At 46.5% G+C, this 24,359-nt stretch overlaps 1 protein-coding gene across 1 annotated transcript in view; it reads right to left on the bottom strand.

Annotated features, from left to right (window-relative positions):
- Positions 1-1,876: 1,876 nt before the first annotated feature.
- Positions 1,877-24,359, bottom strand: part of met (MET proto-oncogene, receptor tyrosine kinase) — a 33,381-nt gene continuing 10,898 nt past the window's right edge. Inside the window, exons 4-12 of the mRNA XM_065022136.1 lie at positions 23,570-23,726; positions 22,456-22,596; positions 21,697-21,951; positions 18,419-18,499; positions 16,966-17,147; positions 10,107-10,216; positions 9,655-9,820; positions 5,124-5,260; positions 1,877-4,076 (exon numbers count right to left, since the gene is read on the bottom strand). Coding sequence (XP_064878208.1) covers positions 3,833-4,076; positions 5,124-5,260; positions 9,655-9,820; positions 10,107-10,216; positions 16,966-17,147; positions 18,419-18,499; positions 21,697-21,951; positions 22,456-22,596; positions 23,570-23,726 — 1,473 coding nt within the window. The 3' untranslated portion in view covers positions 1,877-3,832. The remainder of the gene's footprint in view (positions 4,077-5,123; positions 5,261-9,654; positions 9,821-10,106; positions 10,217-16,965; positions 17,148-18,418; positions 18,500-21,696; positions 21,952-22,455; positions 22,597-23,569; positions 23,727-24,359) is intronic.

The following is a 24,359-nucleotide window of genomic DNA, read 5'->3' as shown; positions in this document are numbered from 1 at the left end:
ATAATGTATATTTCTCTAAAAGAAAAACAGCATATTCAAACTATGAGAGTTTGTTTGATAAAGAATAGGAATGAGGAGTTGTCCCAACTCACTCTCTTGCCAATGCATATTTCCAAAGCTCGTTAGTGGATTAAAGAGTGTGTGTGTGTTGACTCAGGTCAGAATGTGTGCTGAGAGGGTGGAATAGGTTCATTATCAGTTGGCGTGGGGCAGAAGAGGGGAAGAAAGGTGTAGTGTGTCTAGCAGCAGTCAAGTCGACTTGCATTCCAAACGGGCTGACTAATCCCATGACACACATTCACATACCTGAGCTTTGCCCACCTGTTCTTTCTTTTGGCGTGTGTGTCAAATAGAGGGGAAATGAGAAGGAGGAAGAAACACAGAGACAGAGAGAGAGAGAGAGAGAGAGAGAGAGAGAGAGGGAGAGAGGGAGGGAGAGAGAGAGAGAGAGAGAGAGAGAGAGAGAGGGGGGGGGACAGACAGACAGAGAGAGACAGGGAGAGAGAGAGAGAGAGAGACAGACAGAGAGAGACAGAGAGAGAGAGAGAGAGAGAGAGAGAGAGGGGAGAGAGAGAGACATACAGAGAGAGAGAGAGAGAGAGAGAGAGAGAGAGAGGGGGAGAGAGAGAGATAGGGAGGGAGATAATTAATACGTGAGAGGGTGAGGGAAACATTGTGCAGGCTCCAGTCATTCCAGAGTAACTGATAAGTACATAGTTGAAGAGCTTTAGCACTGAGAGGCTCCCTCCTCTATCTATCTTCAAATGATGACATTTTAGCTAAGACAAGTGGGTCACTACTGTATAGACAGATAGAGAGTAAAGATATATTGCTCAGGGTCTAATGAACACGACCCTAGGTCTCCAAGTAACTGAGAGGAAGTCTTGCAATGAACGCTTCAATCACTGGGCCAGGCTAGACAGAGGAAGATGTCAGGCTCGCCTAGACAATACAAAGAGGAGAGGGTAAAGAAAGGTGAGAGGTCAGAGATTACAACAAGCCAATGACAGCAGAGAAGGCTGAAGGAGTGAAGACAAAGCTAAAATTGTCATGTTTCCACCTGTCACCAGAGGGCGGCAGAGACCGCCCTAGAGATGATAATGACACAGGTGTTTTCAGTTACTAATTATGATTTTCTTGACCCTTTGCAGAAGCTAGATTTGTTTGCTGTGTGCGTCTGTCTCCTCACTGAGTTATCAAGTCATACTGTTTGTTGTTTTCCCAAGTTTTACTTTGTACCTACTGTTGAACTTTTTCCCAGGAAAGTATTTCAGTTTATTCTAAACCACTGGTTCCTCGTCTGGTTCTCTTCTCTGCTCCTGGGTCACCTCACCACGTCACAAAAATAGGGTAGACACAAAATGTACAGCCTATAAGGCTGTTGTACTTCCTGTATGTTATCCAAACAGGACTTCCAATCAACCTCAATGCCCAGTCCAATGCCCAGTCCAATGACAGGGTCATTCACCCCAACAAAATGTTCAGTATTCTGGGCACATATAAAACATTATTTTTCTCCAGCTCTTAGCAAGAACCTCCAGGTTGTTCTCTATCTCGGTTCTCAACCTCAAGAGATGCCCTGGTTTTGATGTGTTCATGCAGGGCTCATCTGCGAAAGAGACCCTGGTCTCAGCATGACTCCCTGCTTAAATAATGGTATTTTTTGTTGTTGCAAAAGTTAAATAAATGAAACTGAAACCCCTTGACTCCTTAGTTGACAGATATTACGAAATGCACCCCTATAGGTAGATGATATAAAGTAGTCATTATAATGACACCATTATATTACTATTTCACCGTCAGGTCACCCTTGTAAATAGAGATGTACTTTTCCTGGTAAACTAAAGGATGTACATACAGACAATGATAAGATATGTCACACTGATAATATAGCTTTATTACACTGAGACTGTCAGACGGCATAAAGACTTAACAACATATGTACCATCATTATTTTCATAGACGAACCCGCAACAGTGCTCATACAGACACTCACACTGCACAGACAGTGAGAAACATGGACCAATTTATGAATTTACAAGCCATTTAGTTACCAATAGAAAACATAGAAGTCTATAGTGAAGGAAGTGAACCTGCTAGCTCCAGTTGTTCAATGACTGTACAGTATCTTTAGTTTGTTTGTACTGTGCTGTACCTACAACCTGTCATAAAGTATATACACACACGTTTACCAGTTAAATCCTACATATAGAAGACACCTCCACAAAGGTGCTATCCTTTTAATATCATTTTGTACAAAAGGCAGTGGTTCTTCTAGTTAGTTTAGTGGACTTGTTCATTGTTGTGGCACCACTGCTCAGTTATTGCATTCCATTGGACCAATATTGATTGAGGCTCATTTTCATCATAAAGGCATTCTAAAAAATATAGTACAGCATTTTAAACATTTATTTTTACAAACATTCATATCTGTCCATTGCTGGCCTTATCATTAATTACATCACAGCAGTCATAGTAAAAAGCCAAACGCTTCACAAAGGAAAGGCAAAATGGTAACATTTTAACATTGAAGTGGTCTTTCAAAATGCTGACATAGCTATTGTACGAATACTATCATGATTGACAGAAAAAGTACTTTTCTCAACTGACATAACACTATTATTATGATGCCCAAACGCATCAAACGTTCAAACATGTGTCTCCAATTTCCCCCATTTGACTGTCTGAAGTCAAAAAGATGATGTCCGTTTTCAGGCTGAGCTTTCACAAACCGTTATGACACATGCTATGTAGACATTATGACAGGCCGTTTCAAGTCAGTGTTACCTACCAAAATACAAAAAAAGAAACACTTTTCAACTGGGAAACATCTGCAGATTACTAATAGGTGAGTCACTCACGGCAACAAAGCAGCGAGACATTTAAAACGAAGCATATCAAAAGGGAATCATCAAAGATTATTACACTATAAGAAGTATCCAGTGTAGCTGCTACACACCGCACGGGCCGGGTGGCAGATTGGTCCTCTTGCCAGCTACTCTTCACCTGGAGGCTGGAGCACACATTGTAATGGCAAAGCAGGCATCATTTGTCTTCCTTCAGTCCCGGTGCGCAGGGAGCTTGGAGGGAGGAATGCGAGGAGAAGTGGGAGGAGAGGGGCATTCAGTGACAGTAGGAAGGTGTAACATGTTTCTTTACAATACACCACCTTTCATTGACATAGAGAAAAAGAAGAGCTGGAGCCTGGCACTTTGCCATATCTCTAAGCACATGCCACCCAGTAACAAGCAGAAATGTCTCCAAAATCCACCGGTCCCCTCGTTGGGGAAGGGAATCGTTCAAATCATGGGCGCTTCACTTGTACTTCATACACACAATGTGCTTCTTGAGGCTTTGTTCTTTGAAAAGGTTCTCCCATGTCTCCAAATTGTCTGCGATAGAGACAAGAGGCCTGACCTCCTGAACTCAGGCTCCAGGGTCATACCAGGGTCAAAGGTCATTAGATATTCTAGAGCATGTTCTAGGTTGCCGAGCAGAGGCAGACCAAGGTCATCCTCACAGTTCATAAAGGTCTCAAGCGTACACTCATCGGTCAGTATATATACACATTACATACGTACTGAACACACGGCACAGGTCAGTATTCTCAAACTGTCTCAGTCAACGAGTTTGTCCAGTGTCTGTCTGTTAGTCACATACACTTGTTCTCCAGTGACCCAAAGTCTTCACCACCTCAAGCCCACTATTTACTCCCTCTTTCTTTCTCTCTGTCAAGCTCATTATTTTTCCTCTCCTCCTTTCATCTCATTTCCTCTCCTTTCTTCCATCACTCTTTTCTTTCTTCTCTCTCTCTCTCCACCCCCATCCCACATCAGGTGCAACAGTCTCGCTCCAGGGGGTGGCCCTGACGGGTGGAGGAAGAGGACGAGGATGAGGAGTAGGAAATGAGTGAGGGATAGGGGGTCATCTTGTCGATGTTGACATAGGTGGTGTTGAGAAGTATGTAGTGCTCTCCACTGAAGCTGGAGAAGATGGACTTGATACGGGACACCAGCTCTGAGAAGGTAGGCCTCCGCTCCAGTCTAGGGTGCCAGCACTCAACCATCACGTTATACCTGAGGGGTGGGATTTAGAGGAGGGGGTTAAGATTAAATGGACATGAAATATCGTTTTTAGGTATATATATTTGGCTTACTTAGGTGTCTAGTAGCCACTAGCCATATTAAGTTTGACAGTTATGTTACAGGGCCCCATTAATTCTGGAAATACTCTCTGTCAGTCAATGTTCATGAATAGACTCATGAATTGTTATGGATTGTTCTGTTTCGTGCTCCGCTTGGTTGAATCTGTATTATGATCTACGTCCTCCATTAAAAACCTAATGTTATCCAAAGACTAGGTAAGATAGGGAGGATTTCACTCTATAGTGCCCTTTCTAAACATTCAACTTCAGTAGTTGTACATGCTTTATAGCTCTCTCTCTCTCTCTCTCTCTCTCTCTCTCTCTCTCTCTCTCTCTATATATATATATATATATATATATATTTTTTTTCCCCTCTATGTCTGTCTCTCCCCCTTCCTCTGTCTGCATATCTGCCCACCTCTCCCTGTCGGTGTCTCTCTCTGTCTCTCTCTATTCCCTCTCTGTTGGTCTCTCCCCTGTCCACTACCTGCCCCTCCCTCCCTCCCTCCCTCCCTCCCTCCCTCCCTCTCTGTCTGTCTGTCTGTCTGTCTGTCTGTCTGTCTGTCTGTCTGTCTGTCTGTCTGTCTCCCTGTCTGTCTCCCTGTCTGTCTGTCTGTCTGTCTCCCTCCCTCTTCCTGTATGTCTCTCTCTCTCTCTCTCTCTCCCTGTCTGCATATCTTTCTTTCTCTCCATGCAGTACCTAAGTTAACAATGGGCCTCTGTTCATCTCAATGTCTCTGCCAATGAGAAGCACTGAGCCATGCCTCTATGTACATTGGTCAAGGTGAAGGACAGGGGAGTGTGTGTGTGTGTGTGTGTGTGTGCACTTTTATTAATAAAATAAAATAGTCTTATATCTGGGAGTGGTGGGGTATAAGCTTGAAGAGTGTACATGTATGTGTGTTTGTGTGTGTGCAAGATTGTGTGTGTCCTGTCTGTCTGTGTGTCTGTGTGTGTGTCATGTGTTTGCACTACTCACAGTGCATCGGGGCAGAACTCTGGCTGCAGCAGGCGTCTCCCCTGCAGTAGGAACACTGTGATGTCGAAAGAGTTGACGTCCGAGTAGGGTGGGGCTCCCCGGGTCATCAGTTCCCATAGCAACACGCCAAACGACCACTGAAACACAGAACACCAAATGGACCAATAACACATCAGATCACATCACAGTACTTTACAGGCTGTGTCTGAAATGGCACCCTATTTCCTATAATATGACCTACTTTTGACCAGAGCCCTATGATACATATGAGTCCTATGAGTCCTATGAGTCCTATTAGCCCTATGATGCCTATGAGTCCTATGAGCCCTATGATACCTATGAGCCCTATGAGTCCTATGAGCCCTATGAGTCCTATGAGTCCTATGAGCCCTATGATGCCTATGAGTCCTATGAGTCCTATGATCCCTATGAGTCCTGTGAGCCCTATGAGTCCTATGAGTCCCATGAGCCCTATGAGTCCTATGAGCCCTATGAGTCCTATGATCCCTATGAGTCCTATGATCCCTATGAGTCCTATGAGCCCTATGAGTCCTATGATCCCTATGAGTCCTGTGAGCCCTATGAGTCCTATGAGTCCTATGAGTCCTATGATCCCTATGAGTCCTATGATCCCTATGAGTCCTATGTTTTCTATGAGTCCTGTGAGCCCTATGAGTCCTATGAGCCCTATGATCCCTATGAGTCCTATGAGTCCTATGATCCCTATGAGTCCTATGAGTCCTATGAGTCCTATGAGTCCTATGATCCCTATGAGTCCTATGAGCCCTAGAAACTGTAGCATAGACAAGCTAACCCTATAAACAGAAACTGTAGCAGAAACAAGCTAACCCTATAAACAGAAACTGTAGCAGAAACAAGCTAACCCTATAAACAGAAACTGTAGCATAGACAGGCTAACCCTATAAACAGAAACTGTAGCAGAAACAAGCTAACCTTATAAACAGAAACTGTAGCATAGACAGGTTAACCCTATAAATAGAAACTGTAGCAGAAACAAGCTAACCTTATAAACAGAAACTGTGGCATAGACAGGTTAACCCTATAAATAGAAACTGTAGCAGAAACAAGCTAACCTTATAAACAGAAACTGTAGCATAGACAGGCTAACCCTATAAACAGAAACTGTAGCAGAAACAAGCTAACCCTATAAACAGAAACTGTAGCAGAAACAAGCTAACCCTATAAACAGAAACTGTAGCATAGACAGGCTAACCCTATAAACAGAAACTGTAGCAGAAACAAGCTAACCCTATAAACAGAAACTGTGGCATAGACAGGTTAACCCTATAAATAGAAACTGTAGCAGAAACAAGCTAACCTTATAAACAGAAACTGTACATTAACCAGAGACTAAACAGTAAGTGTGGTGGTTTGTTAAGAAGGAGTGGGGCTGAGAGGGTAGCAGGCAAGATTAAGGTTGATGCTGATTATCATAGGTTCTCATCGATACTGTGTGCGTTTCTGTGTGTGTGTGTGTGTGTTGTTGTGTGCGTGTGTGTATAGGTAGTAGAGTAATAGTGTGTGTGAGTTTGAATAGATAAGAGAATGGTCTAATCTTGGATGCTGATTGGTTAAAACCACATTCCAGCCGGTGTGAATTCCACAAGTAACCGCCGGCTAAGGCTATGACGTTGAAATGCCTATTCACTGTTCCACTGTCTCATCAGCCTAACCAGGCAATTTATAAACTTGATCTACACTGGAAAAAGGCATTGAGATATAATTTCTCATTTCTTTTAGACTAGCATTTGGTTAGACTAGAAAAACAGGTCAAACGAAACTAAATGGAGCTAGTTTGCTGTCTTTCCAGTTTCAGTTTGAAGTGATTGTGTTAGCCATGTGGTTGGCTAGCTCCTCTGAACAATGTCCTGATGAGAGAGCACATTTTCTATGCCAGGCAAAATCGTGCATCATCAGCTCATTGTTGTCCAAATAAATGTCACTAGAAAACGTCTTAAACAAATGCAAATGCAGCTACTTTTCTGTTATTTTTTCTTCATTGTTTGATGTGACTGTGTTATCCGTAGTTGGCTAGCTAGCAAGCAAGGGGGAACATTTAGAACGAATGACTGGGTCGCGTCCATTGGTATAGAACCAAAGGACTTCACAACCGGTTTGCGTCTCTGGCAACCTAACCGATAGAACGAACGACCAACTGGCTTGGATAGCCACCCTTGATTTGTGTCAGGACTATATCACATGGAAGGATGAAATGGTATGTATAAATTCATGAAAATTAATGAAAATATGAAAATATGGCAATCATTATTTGAATATGTTGGTAACGCGTTGTATAAAAGTGATAATTGTCACACTCTGACCATTATTTGAGTTGTTTGTTTCTATGTTTTGTTTGGTCAGGGTGTGATATGAGTGGGCATTCTATGTTAGTGTTCGTCGTGTTCTTTCATCTACATTAAAAGAATGTATTCACACCACGCTGCGCTTTGGTCTCCTCACTACAACAATCGTGACAGAATAACCCACCAACAAAGGACCAAGCAGCGTGGTAACGGCCAGCAGCAGCAGCGGCAAAGAACGCAGGACTCCTGGACTTGGGAGGAGAATTTGGAAGGCGAAGGACCCTGGGCACAGCCAGGGGAATATCGCCGACCCAAAGCAGAGCTGGAGGCAGCGAAAGCAGTGAGGCGCCGGTATGAGGAGGCAGCACGGCAGCGTGACTGGAAGCCCGAGAGGCAGCCCCAAAAATGTATTGGGGGGAGGCACACAGGGAGTGTGGTGAAGCCAGGTAGGAGACCTGCGCCAACTTCCCGTGCTTACCGGAGAGAGAGAGGGACTCGGCAGGCACCGTGTTATGCTGTGGAGCGCACAGTCTCCCCAGTGCGTGTGCATAGCCCGATGCGGTACATTCCAGCTCCTCGTATCGGCTGGGCTAGAGTGGGCATCGAGCCAGGTGCCATGAAGCCGGCTTTACGCATCTGGTCTCCAGTAACGTCTCCTCGGGCCGGCTTACATGGCACCAGCCTTACGCATGGTGTCCCCGGTTCACCAGCACAGCCCAGTACGGGCTATTCCACGTCGCCGCACTGGCCTGGCTACCGGGAGCATTCAACCAGGAGCATTCAACCAGGTAAGGTTGGGCAGGCTCGGTGCTCAAGAACTCCAGTGCGCCTGCACGGTCCGGTCTATCCAGTGCCACCTCCACGCAACAGCCCTCTGATGGCAGCCCCCCGCACCAGGCTGTCTCTCCGTCTTCTGCCTACAGGTGCTCCCGCCTGTCCAACGCTGCCAGAGCCTTCCTCCTGTCCTGAGCTGCTAGAGTCTCCCGTCTGTCCTGAGCTGCTAGAGTCTCCCGTCTGTCCTGAGCTGCTAGAGTCTCCCATCTGTCCTGAGCTGCTAGAGTCTCCTGTCTGTCCTGAGCTGCTAGAGCCGCCAGTCTGTCCTGAGCCGTCAGAGCCACCAGTCTGTCCTGAGCCGTCAGTCAGCCAGGAGCTGCCAGAGCCATCAGTCAGCCAGGACCTGCCAGAGCAGTCAGTCAGCCAGGACCTGCCAGAGCCGCCAGTCAACCAGGAGCCGCCAGTCAGCCAGGAGCCGCCAGAGCCGCCAGTCAGCCAGGAGCCGCCAGAGCCGTCAGCCACCCAGGAGCCACCAGAGCCGTCAACCAGCCAGGAGCCGCCAGAGCCGTCAGCCAGCCAGGAGCTGCCAGAGCCGTCAGCCAGTCCGGAGCTGCCCCTCAGTTCGGAGCTGCCCCTCTGTCCAGAGCTGCCCCTCAGTCCAGAGCTGCCCCTCAGTCTGGAGCTGCCCCTCAGTTCGGCGCTGCCCCTCAGTCCAGGTCGGAGGAGAGGGTCGCCACTCTAAAGAGGCCCTTGAAGAGGTAAATGACTATGTGGGGTCCACGTCCCGCGCCAGAGCCGCCACCGCGGCCAGATGCCCACCCAGACCCTCCCCTATAGGTTTAGGTTTTGCAGCCGGAGTCCGCACCTTAGGGGGGGTATTGTCACACTCTGACCATTATTTGAGTTGTTTGTTTCTATGTTTTGTTTGGTCAGGGTGTGATATGAGTGGGCATTCTATGTTGCATGTCTAGTTAGTCTGTTTCTATGTGTTTTGGCCTGATATGGTTCTCAATAAGTGGCAGGTGTTTGTCGTTGTCTCTGATCGGGAACCATATTTAGTTAGCCTGTTTTGTATTGTGGTTTGTGGGTTATTGTCTATGTGATGTTGCATGTTTGCACACAGTATTGATAGCAGTCACGTTCGTCTTATTATTTTGTTTGTTTAGTGTTCGTCATGTTCTTTCATCTACATTAAAAGAATGTACAATATTCACACCACGCTGTGCTTTGGTCTCCTCACTACGACGATCGTGACAATAATGCCCTCTAAGCCGGTGTTTGAGGATATGTTGGCACGGTTTGCCGGTCCAAGACAATATATCCTCCAAACACGGGCTTCTCGGGCATTATCACTTAACTGTAAGTGAATTAATAAGTGGATAATGGTGTGTGTACATGCATGTGTGTGTGTGTGTGTGTGTGTAGGCTCTCACCACATCTGACTTGGGGGTGAACTTGTGTGTCTGCAGGCTCTCTAGGGCCATCCACTTGACCGGTAGTTTGACTCCACTCTTGCTGTGGATGCTGTAGTACTCCTTTTCATACACATCCCTGGCCAGGCCAAAGTCTGCCACCTTCACTGTGTAGCTTTCATCCAGCCTAGCAGAGGAGAGAGAGACGGCTTCAACCACAGCCTTACTGGAGATTCACAGAGCTAGGGGAAACTGGCAGCCATGTTGGATTCACAAATTCTTACTAGAGTGTTATTAACCTGTAATGGTTGGAGCAAAATGGCACCCATTAAAATAAAACATCTCAAAGTATGCATGATTGTATGGCATGACAATGCGTTAGCTCTCAATGCGTTAGCTCTCCTACAATGGTGACTACACTTCCACACACTGACTGTCTGAGATTGCATTTGACAGTTGGTTCCAGATCTTACATGCAGTTCCTGGCAGCTAGGTCTCTGTGGACAAACTTCTTGCTGGCCAGATACTCCATGCCCCTGGCCACCTGCACACCAAAGCCCATCAGGTCCTTCACTGTTGGGTTCTGGGAAAACAAGGAAGGGTGTGTTTAGGTGATATGCACATCCCAAATGTATCCACTGGTGCTAGGCCAAAAAAGACTGAATGGCCTGCATGCGATACAGATGTAGGACTTTAATTTGACCAGTTTCTCACAGCAGGAAAATAATGCTACAGCAACAGTAAGTGTAAAGTATTGTGTGGATTATAACTACATGTAATTTTTGTAGGGGTTGATACATTTTTGGTAGGGCAAATTAAGTCTGAACATTTTAAGTGGAAATTAAACTTTTACAAGCCATTTAAACCTTGAATACACTACAAGCTTGCATGTCTGCTGTGCATGACATTTCCTGCAACAACAGGGTGATCAAATGAAGACCCTACATCTCTACAGTATATGCTGCTCCCATGCTTTATTCCTGTACTTAAATATACAATGTTTCAGCTGCAATGGCCTAAATCAGTCATTATTCCAGCCAAAACACTATGACTTATAAAGGTGATTATATGACTAGAGTTTGTGTATGTGTGTGTGCCCCCCATCTATCTTCAGAGCTCGTGCTGCTAGGTGACCTAAACTGGAACATGCTTAACACCCCAGCCATCCTACAATATAAGCTTGATGCTCTCAATCTCGCACAAATGATCAATGAACCTACCAGGTACCACCGCAAAGCCGTTAACACAGGCACCCTCATAGATATCATCCTAACCAACTTGCCCTCTAAATAAACCTCTGCTGTTTTCAACCAAGATCTCAGCGATCACTGCCTCATTGCCTGCATCCGTAATGGGTCAGCGGTCAAGCAACCTCCACTCATCACTGTCAAATGCTCCCTGAAACACTTCAGCGAGCAGGCCTTTCTAATCGACCTGGCCCAGGTATCCTGGAAGGATATTGACCTCATCCTGTCAGTAGAGGATGCCTGGTTATTTTTTTTAAATGCCTTCCTCACCATCTTAAATAAGCATGCCCCATTCAAGAAATGTAGAACCAGGAACAGATATAGCCCTTGGTTCTCTCCAGACCTGACTGCCCTTAACCAACACAAAAACAACTTTCAGGGAAGTTAGAAACCAATATACACAGGCAGTTAGAAAAGCCAAGGCAAGCTTTTTCAAGCAGAAATTTGCTTCCTGCAACACAAACTCCAAAAAGTCCTGGGACACTGCAAAGTCTATGGAGAATAAGAACACCTCCTCCCAGCTGCCCACTGCACTGAGGATAGAAAACTCTGTCACCACCGATAAATCCACTATATGAGACTTCCGGCGCCGACAGAGATGGCCGCCTCGCTTCGCGTTCCTAGGAAACTATGCAGTTTTTTAATATTTTTTTTTACGTGTTATTTCTTACATTGGTACCCCAGGTCATCTTAGGTTTCATTACATACAGTCGAGAAGAACTACTGAATATAAGAGCAGCGTCAACTCACCATCAGTACGACCAAGAATATGACTTTCCCGGAGCGGATCCTGTGTTCTGCCTTCCACCCAGGACAACGGAATGGATCCCAGCCTGCGACCCAAAACAACGACGCCGTAAAAGAGGCAAACGAAGCTGTCTTCTGGTCAGGCTCCGGAGACGGGCACATCGCGCGCCACTCCCTAGCATACTACTCGCCAATGTCCAGTCTCTTGACAACAAGGTTGACGAAATCCGAGCAAGGGTAGCATTCCAGAGGGACATCAGGGACTGTAACGTTCTTTGCTTCACGGAAACATGGCTCACTCGAGAGGCGCTATCGGAGTCGGTGCAGCCAGCTGGTTTCTCCACGCATCGCGCCGACAGAAACAAACATATTTCTGGTAAGAAGAGGGGCGGGGTCGTATGCTTTATGGTTAACGAGATGTGGTGTGGTCACAACAACATACAGGAACTCAAGTCCTTCTGTTCACCTGATTTAGAATTCCTCACAATCAAATGCCGACCGCATTATTTACCAAGGGAATTCTCTTCAATTATAATCACAGCCGTATATATTCCCCCAAGCAGACACATCGATGGCTCTGAACGAACTTTACTTGACTCTTTGCAAACTGGAATCCATATATCCTGAGGCTGCATTCATTGTAGCTGGGGATTTTAACAAGGCAAATCTGAAAACAAGACTCCCTAAATTGTATCAGCATATCGATTGCGCAACCAGGGCTGGTAAAACCTTGGATCATTGCCATTCTAACTTCCGCGATGCATATAAGGCCCTCCCCCGCACTCCTTTCAGAAAAGCTGACCACGACTCCATTTTGTTGCTCCCTGCCTACAGACAGAAGCTAAAACAAGAAGCTCCCACGCTGAGGTCTGTTCAACGCTGGTCCGACCAATCTGATTCCACGCTCCAAGACTGCTTCCATCACGTGGACTGGGATATGTTTCGTATTGCGTCAGACAACAACATTGACGAATACGCTGATTCGGTGAGCGAGTTCATTAGAACGTGCGTTGAATATGTCGTTCCCATAGCAACGATTAAACATTCCCAAACCAGAAACCGTGGATTGATGGCAGCATTCGCGTGAAACTGAAAGCGCGAACCACTGCTTTTAATCAGGGCAAGGTGACCGGAAACATGACCGAATACAAACAGTGTAGCTATTCCATCCGCAAGGCAATCAAACAAGCTAAGCGTCAGTATAGAGACAAAGTAGAATCGCAATTCAACGGCTCAGACACAAGAGGTATGTGGCAGGGTCTACAGTCAATCACGGATTACAAAAAGAAAACCAGCCCAGTCACGGACCAGGATGCCTTGCTCCCAGGCAGACTAAATAACTTTTTTGCCCGCTTTGAGGACAATACAGTGCCACTGACACAGCCTTCAACCAAAACATGCGGTCTCTCCTTCACTGCAGCCGAGGTGAGTAAAACATTTAAACGTTTTAACCCTCGCAAGGCTGCAGGCCCAGAAGGCATCCCCAGCCGTGCCCTCAGAGCATGCGCAGACCAGCTGGCTGGTGTGTTTACGGACATATTCAATCGATCCCTATCCCAGTCTGCTGTTCCCACATGCTTCAAGAGGGCCACCATTGTTCCTGTTCCCAAGCAAGCTAAGGTAACTGAGCTAAACGACTACCGCCCCGTAGCACTCACTTCCGTCATCATGAAGTGCTTTGAGAGACTAGTCAAGGACCATATCACCTCCACCCTACCTGACACCCTAGACCCACTCCAATTTGCTTACCGCCCAAATAGGTCCACAGACGATGCAATCTCAACCACACTGCACACTGCCCTAACCCATCTGGACAAGAGGAATACCTATGTGAGAATGCTGTTCATCGACTACAGCTCGGCATTCAACACCATAGTACCCTCCAAGCTCGTCATCAAGCTCGAGACCCTGGGTCTCGACCCCGCCCTGTGCAACTGGGTACTGGACTTCCTGACGGGATGCCTCCAGGTGGTGAGGGTAGGTAACAACATCTCCACCCCGCTGATCCTCAACACTGGGGCCCCACAAGGGTGCGTTCTGAGCCCTCTCCTGTACTCCCTGTTCACCCACGACTGCGTGGCCACGTACGCCTCCAACTCAATCATCAAGTTTGCGGACGACACAACAGTGGTAGGCTTGATTACCAACAACGACGAGACGGCCTACAGGGAGGAGGTGAGGGCCCTCGGAGTGTGGTGTCAGGAAAATAACCTCACACTCAACGTCAACAAAACTAAGGAGATGATTGTGGACTTCAGGAAACAGCAGAGGGAACACCCCCCTATCCACATCGATGGAACAGTAGTGGAGAGGGTAGCAAGTTTTAAGTTCCTCGGCATACACATCACAGACAAACTGAATTGGTCCACCCACACAGACAGCATCGTGAAGAAGGCGCAACCTCGGGAGGCTGAAGAAATTCGGCTTGTCACCAAAAGCACTCACAAACTTCTACAGATGCACAATCGAGAGCATCCTGTCGGGCTGTATCACCGCCTGGTACGGCAACTGCTCCACCCACAACCGTAAGGCTCTCCAGAGGGTAGTGAGGTCTGCATAACGCATCACCCGGGGCAAACTACCTGTCCTCCAGGACACCTACACCACCCGTCACAGGAAGGCCATAAAGATCATCAAGGACAACAACCACCCGAGCCACTGCCTGTTCACCCCGCTATCATCCAGAAGGCGAGGTCAGTACAGGTGCATCAAAGCTGGGACCGAGAGACTGAAAAACAGCTTCTATCTCAAGGTCATCAGACTGTTAAACAGCCACCACTAACATTGAGTGGCTGCTGCCAACACACTGACTTAACTCCAGCCACTTTAATAATGGGAATTGATGTAAAATATATCACTAGCCACTTTAAACAATGCTACTTAATATAATGTTTACATACCCTACATTATTTATCTCATATGTATACGTATATACTGTGCTCTATATCATCTACTGCATCTTTATGTAATACATGTATCACTAGCCACTTTAAACTATGCCACTTTGTTTACATACTCATCTCATATGTATATACTGTACTCGATACCATCTACTGCATCTTACCTATGCCACTCGGTACCATCACTCATTCATATATCTTTATGTACATATTCTTTATCCCTTTACACTTGTGTGTATAAGGTAGTAGTTTTGGAATTGTTAGCCAGATTACTCGTTGGTTATTACTGCATTGTCGGAACTAGAAGCACAAGCATTTCGCTACACTTGCATTGACATCTGCTAACCATGTGTATGTGACAAATAACATTTGATTTGATTTATAATTGAAAACTTCAATAAGCATTTTTCTACGGCTGGCCATGCTTTCCACCTGGCTACCCCTACCCCGGTCAACAGCACTGCACCCCCCACAGAAACACGCCCAAGCCTTCCCCATTTCTCCTTCTCCCAAATCCAGTCAGCTGATGTTCTGAAAGAGCTGCAAAATCTGTACCTCTACAAATCAGACAGGCTAGACAATCTGAACCCTCTCTTTCTAAAATTATCTGCCAAAATTGTTGCAACTCCTATTACTAGCCTGTTCAAACTCTCTTTCGTGTCGTCTGAGATTCCCAAAGATTGGAAAGCAGCTGCGGTCATCCCCCTCTTCAAAGGGGGGGACACTCTAGACCCAAACTGCTACAGTCCTATATCTATCCTACCCTGCCTTTCTAAGGTCTTCGAAAGCCAAGTCAACAAACAGATTACCGACCATTTCGATTCCCACCGCACCTTCTCCGCTATGCAATCTGGTTTCAGAGCTGGTCATGGGTGCACCTCAACCACGCTCAAGGTACTAAACGATATCTTAACCGCCATCGATAAGAAACAATACTGTGCAGCTGTATTCATTGACCTGGCCAAGGCTTTCGACCCAGTCAATCACCACATCCTCATCGGCAGACTCGATAGCCTTGGTTTCTCAAATGATTGCCTCGCCTGGTTCACCAACTACTTATCTGATAGAGTTCAGTGTGTCAAATCGGAGGGCCTGTTGTCCGGACCTCTGGCAGTCTCTATGGGGGTGCCACAGGGTTCAATTCTTGGACCGACTCTCTTCTCTGTATACATCAATGATTTCGCTCTTGCTGCTGGTGAGTCTCTGATCCACCTCTACGCAGACGACACCATTCTGTATATTTCTGGCCCTTCTTTGGACACTGTCTTAACAACCCTCCAGAGGAGCTTCAATGCCATACATCTCCTTCCGTGGCCTCCAGCTGCTCTTAAATGCAAGTAAAACTAAATTCATGCTCTTCAACCGATCGCTGCCCGCTCCTGCCCGCCCGTCCAGCATCACTACTCTGGACGGTTCTGACTTAGAATATGTGGACAACTACAAATACCTAGGTGTCTGGTTAGACTGTAAACTCTCCTTCCAGGCTCACATCAAACATCTCCAATCCAAAGTTAAATCTAGAATTGGCTTCCTATTTCGCAACAAAGCATCCTTCACTCATGCTGCCAATCATACTCGTAAAACTGACCATCCGACTTCGGCGATGTCATTTACAAAATAGCCTTCAATACCCTACTCAACAAATTAGATGCAGTCTATCACAGTGCCATCCGTTTTGTCACCAAAGTTCCTTATACTACCCACCACTGCAACCTGTACGTTCTCGTTGGCTGGCCCTCGCTTCATACTCGTCGCCAAGCCCACTGGTTCCAGGTCATCTACAAGACCCTGCTAGGTAAAGTCCCCCTTATCTCAGCTCGCTGGTCACCATAGCAGCACCCACCTGTTGCACGCGCTCCAGCAGGTATATCTCTCTGGTCACCCCCAAAACCAATTCTTCCTTTGGCCGCATCTCCTTACAGTTCTCTGCTGCCAATGACTGGAACGAACTACAAAAATCTCTGAAACTGGAAACACTTATCTCCCTCACTAGCTTTAAGCACCAGCTGTCAGAGCATCTCACAGATTACTGCACCTGTACGTAGCCCATCTATAATTTAGCCCAAACAACTACCGCTTCCCCTACTGTATTTATATATTTATCTTGCTCCTTTGCACCCCATTATTTTTATTTCTACTTTGCACATTCTTCCACTGCAAATCTACCATTCCAGTGTTTAACTTGCTATATTGTATTTACTCTGCCACCATGGCCTTTTTTTGCCTTTACCTCCCTTATCTCACCTCATTTGCTCACATCATATATAGACTTATTTTTCTACTGTATTATTGACTGTATGTTTGTTTTACTCTGTGTTGTTTTATGTGTCGAACTGCTTTGCTTTATCTTGGCCAGGTCGCAATTGTAAATGAAAACTTGTTCTCAACTTGCCTACCTGGTTAAATAAAGGTGAAATAAATCAAAATAAAAATCTTACGTGTGTCTCGTCCCTGATAAAGTTCCTGAGGTCTCCGTGCTTCATGTATGGCAGCACCACCAGAGGAGAGCCCTCAGGGGGCAGACAGATCCCCAGGAGAGACAACACGTTGGAGTGGCTGAAGTCCTTCATGATGATCCCCTCCTTCAGGAACTGAGACACCTCCTCCAGGTCAGTAATCCCTGAAACACAGCAAGATATTACAGGATTGTTTATTTATTTATTACCTTTATTTAACCAAGTTGTTGAGAAGAGAACACATTATGTTTTACAGCAACCTGACATTAAAGCTTAATCATGTGCTGTTAGATGGACCACCAACAAAAACGCTAACAAAAACAGGCCATCAAGCCATAAACCTCTATCTCTTTACCGTTGTGCCATCTAAACCTTAGTTATATACCACTGTTAGAAGCCCATGAGGAGCCAGTCTCCAGGCTGTCTGAGCATAGGGACTGTGACCCTACCCCAAACCTATAGGTTACTGCTACACAACACTCCCATTATCCAATCGAATCAGTGCTCCTGGTGTCACTGCTCTTTCTCTTTCTCCCCTTCTCTTCTAATCTCGTTTGAAACAGAATCTCATTTAGCTAAGATAAAACGTCTGATAAAACTGCCCTTTCACTGTAACTACCAGATGACGACACACACACAAGCAAAGAAAGACGACTCGCCATTTAGAGTTGAGTAAAAGAAAGATCACAGAATATCTAAGAAAACGAGGCTGTGAAGCTGGATGTTTAGAACTATCTGCCTACTGCAGAAACAACATGTTGACATCATCTACAATATCCTCCAAACCATGTGCCTTTTCCATGACAGTGACAAATTTCCCTGGGGAACTTCTTTATTTTCTTTAAATCTCCCTGGGGAACTTCTTTATTTTCTTTAAAGCTCCCTGGGGAACTTCTTTATTTTCTTTAAAGCTCCCTGGGGAACTTCTTTATTTTCTTTAAAGCTCCCTGGGGAACTTCTTTATTTTCTTTAAAGCTCCCTGGGGAACTTCTTTATTTTCTTTAAAGCTCCCTGGGGAACTTCTTTATTTTCTTTAAAGCTCCCTGGGGAACTTTAGGTCACTGTAAACACAATGAGAAAGCCAAGGCTTAGAGAACAAGGCAGTGGTAACCCTCTATCGCTATGGGTTACCACCAGTCCAGCGGCAGAGCTTCCAGAAGCCTTGTGGAAGAATTATCTAGGACATTCATCTCTCAGGATAAAGTGACAGTTTACACAATTAGAGAGAGGGGGACCCTAATGTCATCCTCACCACCAGGAGCCAATCCATCTCAATCATCCTTCCACAGGACACACTGCCGTAGCACATTCAAGAGATGAGATAAGCCCTCTAACGTTGTTGCGGCGTTGCGTTGTGTGGTGACATATCAGAGCAATGAGATTTGAATGAACACTGACGGGGTGAACTGTGCCTTTGTGGTCATGCAGTACTCACGGTTGAGAGACTTGATGGCACAGTGCTGCTTCTGTCCATCAGCCTCCATCAAGGTACCGTGGAACACACAGCCAAAGTGTCCTGTATGAAGAAGAATAAATATGATGTCAAATAAGCAACAACCAAATCATTTACAGCCATCTGTAAATGATGTTTGAGTTGGAGTGTGCCCCTAGCTATCTGTAAATGATGTTTGAGTTGGAGTGTGCCCCTAGCCATCTGTAAATGATGTTTGAGTTGGAGTGTGCCCCTAGCCATCTGTAAATGATGTTTGAGTTGGAGTGTGCCCCTAGCCATCTGTAAATGATGTTTGAGTTGGAGTGTAGCCATCCTAGCCATCTGTAAATGATGTTTGAGTTGGAGTGTGCCCCTAGCCATCTGTAAATGATGTTTGAGTTGGAGTGTGCCCCTAGCCATCTGTAAATGATGTTTGAGTTGGAGTGTGCCCCTAGCCATCTGTAAATGATGTTTGAGTTGGAGTGTGCCCCTAGCCATCTGTAAATGATGTTTGAGTTGGAGTGTGCCCTAGCCATCTGTAAATGATGTTTGAGTTGGAGTGTGCCCCTAGCCATCTGTAAATGATGTTTGAGTTGGAGTGTGCCCCTAGCCATCTGTAAATGATGTTTGAGTTGGAGTGTGCCCCTAGCCATCTGTAAATGATGTTTGAGTTGGAGTGTGCCCCTAGCCATCTGTAAATGATGTTTGAGTTGGAGTGTGCCCCTAGCCATCTGTAAATGATGTTTGAGTTGGAGTGTGCCCCTAGCCATCTGTAAATGATGTTTGAGTTGGAAAAGCCATCTGTAAATGATGTTTGAGTTGGATTTGTGCCCCTAGCCATCTGTAAATGATGTTTTTGGAGTGTGCCCTAGCCATCTGTAAATGATGTTTGAGATTTGTCCCTGGCCATCTGTAAATGATGTTTGAGTTGGAGTGTGCCCCTAGCCATCTGTAAATGATGTTTGAGTTGGAGTGTGCCCCTGGCCATCTGTAAATGATGTTTGAGTTGGAGTGTGCCCTTAGCCATCTGTAAATGATGTTTGAGTTGGAGTGTGCCCCTGGCCATCTGTAAATGATGTTTGAGTTGGAGTGCCCCTAGCCATCTGTAAATGATGTTTGAGTTGGAGTGTGCCCCTAGCCATCTGTAAATGATGTTTGAGTTGGCCATCTGTAAATGTGTGCCCCTGGCCATCTGTAAATGATGTTTGAGTTGGAGTGTGCCCCTGGCCATCTGTAAATGATGTTTGAGTTGGAGTGTGTCCCCTGGCTATCTGTAAATGATGTTTGAGTTGGAGTGTGCCCCTAGCCATCTGTAAATGATGTTTGAGTTGGAGTGTGCCCTAATGGCCATCTTAAATGATGTTTGAGTTGGAGTGTATCTGTAAATGATGTTTGAGTTGGAGTGTGCCCCTAGCCATCTGTAAATGATGTTTGAGTTGGAGTGTGCCCCTAGCCATCTGTAAATGATGTTTGAGTTGGAGTGTGCCCCTAGCCATCTGTAAATGATGTTTGAGTTGGAGTGTGCCATCTGTAAATGATGTTTGAGTTGGAGTGTGCCCCTAGCTATCTGTAAATGATGTTTGAGTTGGAGTGTGCCCCTAGCCATCTGTAAATGATGTTTGAGTTGGAGTGTGCCCTAGCTATCTGTAAATGATGTTTGAGTTGAGTGTGCCCCTAGCCATCTGTAAATGATGTTTGAGTTGGAGTGTGCCCCTAGCCATCTGTAAATGATGTTTGAGTTGGAGTGTGCCCCTAGCCATCTGTAAATGATGTTTGAGTTGGAGTGTGCCCCTAGCTATCTGTAAATGATGTTTGAGTTGGAGTGTGCCCCTGGCCATCTGTAAATGATGTTTGAGTTGGAGTGTGCCCCTGGCCATCTGTAAATTATGTTTGAGTTGGAGTGTGCCCCTAGCCATCTGTAAATGATGTTTGAGTTGGAGTGTGCCCCTAGCCATCTGTAAATTATGTTTGAGTTGGAGTGTGCCCATAGCCATCTGTAAATGATGTTTGAGTTGGAGTGTGTCCCTGGCCATCTGTAAATTAGAAAAGCAAAAGAATTGTGCCGTCTGGAATTTTACATGATTTATACTTTTACTTTTGATACTCAAGTATATTTAAAAACAAGTACTTTTCGACTTTTACTCAAGTAGTATTTTACTTGCAATTGTGTTTGATAAGTATGACAATTGTGTACTTTTCCCACCACTGGTTGAAGCCTAGGTGACTTCTATAACCCTTTACTGGAGGGCCATTCATACAGCACCCTACAGTTACAGCCATAGCAGTGGGAGGCTATATCCCCTTATCTGAGCTCTGAGTTACCGTGGCCCTTATTGAATTATATGTGGTCGAGAGGGTTCAGTGCAGCTTTGCAGGGGTGTTGGGGTATTAAAGCTAGAGGAACGTAGAGAACTCTCTGAGGCGTTCTTCCATCACAATCCCTGCAGATGCAAAGACGGCTCAGCTTACACCACACGGATCAACAATGGAGCTTGCAATGCTACCCGGGTACAAATCACCCCACCCCCTAATTCTGCTTTCGGAATCCCTAGGCCTCCCCGAGGGTTGAGCTAAGGGGGAGGAGGCAGTTTTTGGGAGCATTGTCCCCGAACATTGTGGGGATGTTAATAACAGAGAAAGGCCTTTCTCCTTTAAACTAATATAGTGATATAGTGAAGTAGTGAACACCCCACTTGGTGACCACATATAATGTCTGGTGATTATTTATGTCTGGATGTCCAACCTGGTGGTTTGATAATGTTGGTCATTAAGCTCTTACAAGGTGATTCTAAAGTGTATTTAGGTGTATCCCCTATGGAGATGGATTCTGATAGGTTGTGAGAGACCTATATGTTCCCTAATGGCTTTATAAGTGTGTCTGAGTCTGTGTTAATGTAATGTGTGTTTAGGTGTGTGTGTGTAGATATAGGTGTATGTGTGTGCGTGTGTGTGTATGTGTGTGTGTGTGTGTGTGTATGTGTGCACGCGCGTGTGTGTGTGTGTAGATATAGGTGTATGTGTGTGTGTGTGTGTCTGTGTGTCTGTGAGTGTGTGTGTAGATATAGGTGTATGTGTGTGTGTGTGTGTGTGTGTGTGTGTGTGTGTGTGTGTGTGTGTGTGTGTGTGTGTGTGTGTGTGTGTGTGTGTGTGTGTGTGTGTGTGTGTGTGTGTGTGCACGTGTGTTCATGGATGTGGGCGTCTTTGCGTGCACTGTACCTGTGTATGTGTTCATGTATCAGAAGTGTGTACAGTATATACACGTGTATGATCATCCCACTGACCTCTGCCGATGACCTGGTTAAAATGTAACAGCAGATGCTCTCTGGCGATGACCACATGTTGAACCTCCTTCAGGAGGTCAGGGTGCAGCTGGGACGGGTCGATGTGGACCGGGGCCGACAGGAGAGGGGACACCAGCTCCCCCTCTGCCCCCAGACCCATGCCTCCGAGCCCCAATCTGGGGGACAGCAGCTCCCCATGGCTCCCGTAGATAGGGGGAGCCCCCCTGCATGACTCTGGCCTCTCCACGCCCTGGTCTGAAACAATATAGCCAAAGGTCAATTACTACAGGGGTCAGGGTTAGAGGTCAACATAGGTCACATGATCACAGAGTGATGCCAGAGAGAAAGGTCGGAGAAAGAGAGAGTCATGGTTACAGAAAGGAAGAGAGGGAACCTGAGACCTGCCCATTCGTTCTTTATGTCATTGGGGGGAGAAGGGAAGCAGGGGAGGGCAAATGAGTTTGCATGAGTGAAAATGTGAGGGTTATTTTGAAAGAGGAGCAGGCAGGGATGGGAAACTCTAGTTCTTGGACGTTGGAGTGCCTTCTGGTTTTCACCTCCATCGATACATTAATGGTTTCCCAGATCTGAATAGGCATCAGGTATGAAGCAAAGAATAAAAAACACACAGAGTTAGATGGCCATCTCTTTAGAGGTTAGAGGTTAAGGTTAAGAAAGGCAGGTGTTGTTAGTACAGGGTTAGTGTTAGTTTTTAGGGTCAGAGTAACTGCCCCAGTGGTGTAGTGTCAGGAAACGTACCCTCCAGCAGGGTGGTTCTATAGTCCAAAGACTCGTGGGACACCATTTCGTTAGTGGGGCTGACGCTCCGGGCATTAGCCAACATATCCAAGTGCTGAATGTGAGCCCTGCCGTCATACCAAACCTTACCCTCAGCCAGATCTGGAAACCAGAGATAGAGAGAAGGAGGGAGAGGGGGAGAGAGAGAGAGAGAGAAGAGGAGAGAGGAGGAGAGAGAGAGGAGGAGAGAGAGAAGAGGAGGGAGAGGAGGAGAGAGAGGAGGAGAGAGGAGGAGGGAGGGAGGGAGGGAGATGAGGAGGGAGAGAGAGAGAGATGAGAGAGAGAGAGAGAGAGAGAGAGAGAGAGAGAGAGAGGAGGATGGAGAGAGGAGGATGGAGAGGAGAGGAGGAGGGAGAGAGAGAGGAGAGAGGATGAGAGAGAGAGAGGAGGAGGGAGAGAGAGAGGAGGAGGGAGAGAGAGAGGAGGAGGGTGAGAGAGAGAGGAGGGAGAGGAGGCAGAGAGAGAGGAGAGAGGATGAGAGAGAGAGAGAGGAAGAGGGAGAGAGAGGAGGAGGGAGAGAGAGAGGATGCGAGAGAGAGAGAGAGAGAGAGAGAGAGAGAGAGGAGGGAGAGAGAGAGGATGTGAGAGAGAGAGAGAGAGAGAGAGAGAGAGAGGATGGAGAGAGAGAGAGAGGAGGAGGGAGAGGAGGAGAGAGAGAGGAGAGAGGATGAGAGAGAGAGAGAGAGAGAGGAGGAGGGAGAGAGGAGGAGGGAGAGAGAGAGAGGAGGGAGGGAAGGAGGGAGAGAGAGAGAGAAGGAGAGAGGGGAGGAGGGAGAGGAGAGAGAGGAGGAGAGGTGGTAGGAGGTAGAGAGAAGGAGAGGATGTAGGGAAGAGAGTGGGGTGGCAGAGAGGGGGTACAGGTAGAGGGAGGGGACAGAGAAAGAGAGAGGAGGAGGCAGTAGCAGAGGGAGAGAGAACACAGTCATTGAAGGAGAAGGATAGAGCGCTCCACCAGTGCTCCCATCAGCTCAACACCTCACAATCCCACAGCCAGTAAGAGGCGGGCAAACATGCACACACACATGCACACGCACGCACACACAGTTGAAAATATATCACAAAATAACTGACTTACCGTCAATGTGTTTGTTCCTCCTTTTCCAGAGGAACAGAGTGAGCAACATCAGCAGCAGCAGACTGACACACACACAGCCAGCTAGCAGCCCTCTGTAGTCCTGCTCATGGGCCAACATCACCCTGCCCAGACTCACCGAGGACGACGCCTGACGCCACTACACACATAATACACATACACAGACAGACAGACACACATACAGACAGACAGTCAGACAGAGGAGAACAGATGTACAACTACGTTCTAGATAATACATTTTTTACGATGTGTGTGTTGGAAAACTCCAATTCCATTCTAGGCGAAAAACTGATGAACACACACACACACACACACACACACACACACACACACACACACACACACACACACACACACACACACACACACACACACACACACACACACACACACACACACCACACCACAAGTTAAGAGAAACACTCTTAAAAAAGCCTATAGCGTTTACCCTGCTGTCACATAACAAGTACACATACTTATGGAGCATCGTGAGCCACAGACGGAGTGCAGTTTGGATCATAGATATTGCTTTTACCATTATTAGGTTTGGGAGAAATGAGCTGGAGACGGTGTTTGTGTCAGGGGTGCTTGTCTGGCTCTGTCTGGCTCTGTCTGGGGCTGTCTGGCTCTGTCTGAGGCTGTTTGGCTCTGTCTGGGGCTGTCTGGCTCTGTCTGGGGCTGTCTGGGGCTGTCTGGCTCTGTCTGGGGCTGTTTGGCTCTGTCTGGCTCTGTCTGGCTCTGTCTGGGGCTGTCTGGCTCTGTTTGGGGCTGT

The sequence above is a fragment of the Oncorhynchus nerka genome, linkage group LG9a, assembly GCF_034236695.1.
Source record: "Oncorhynchus nerka isolate Pitt River linkage group LG9a, Oner_Uvic_2.0, whole genome shotgun sequence".
In the NCBI taxonomy this organism is placed as follows: domain Eukaryota; kingdom Metazoa; phylum Chordata; class Actinopteri; order Salmoniformes; family Salmonidae; genus Oncorhynchus; species Oncorhynchus nerka.
The sequence above is the reverse complement of the archived record's forward strand: the minus strand, read 5'-3'. Positions and strand labels throughout refer to the sequence as shown.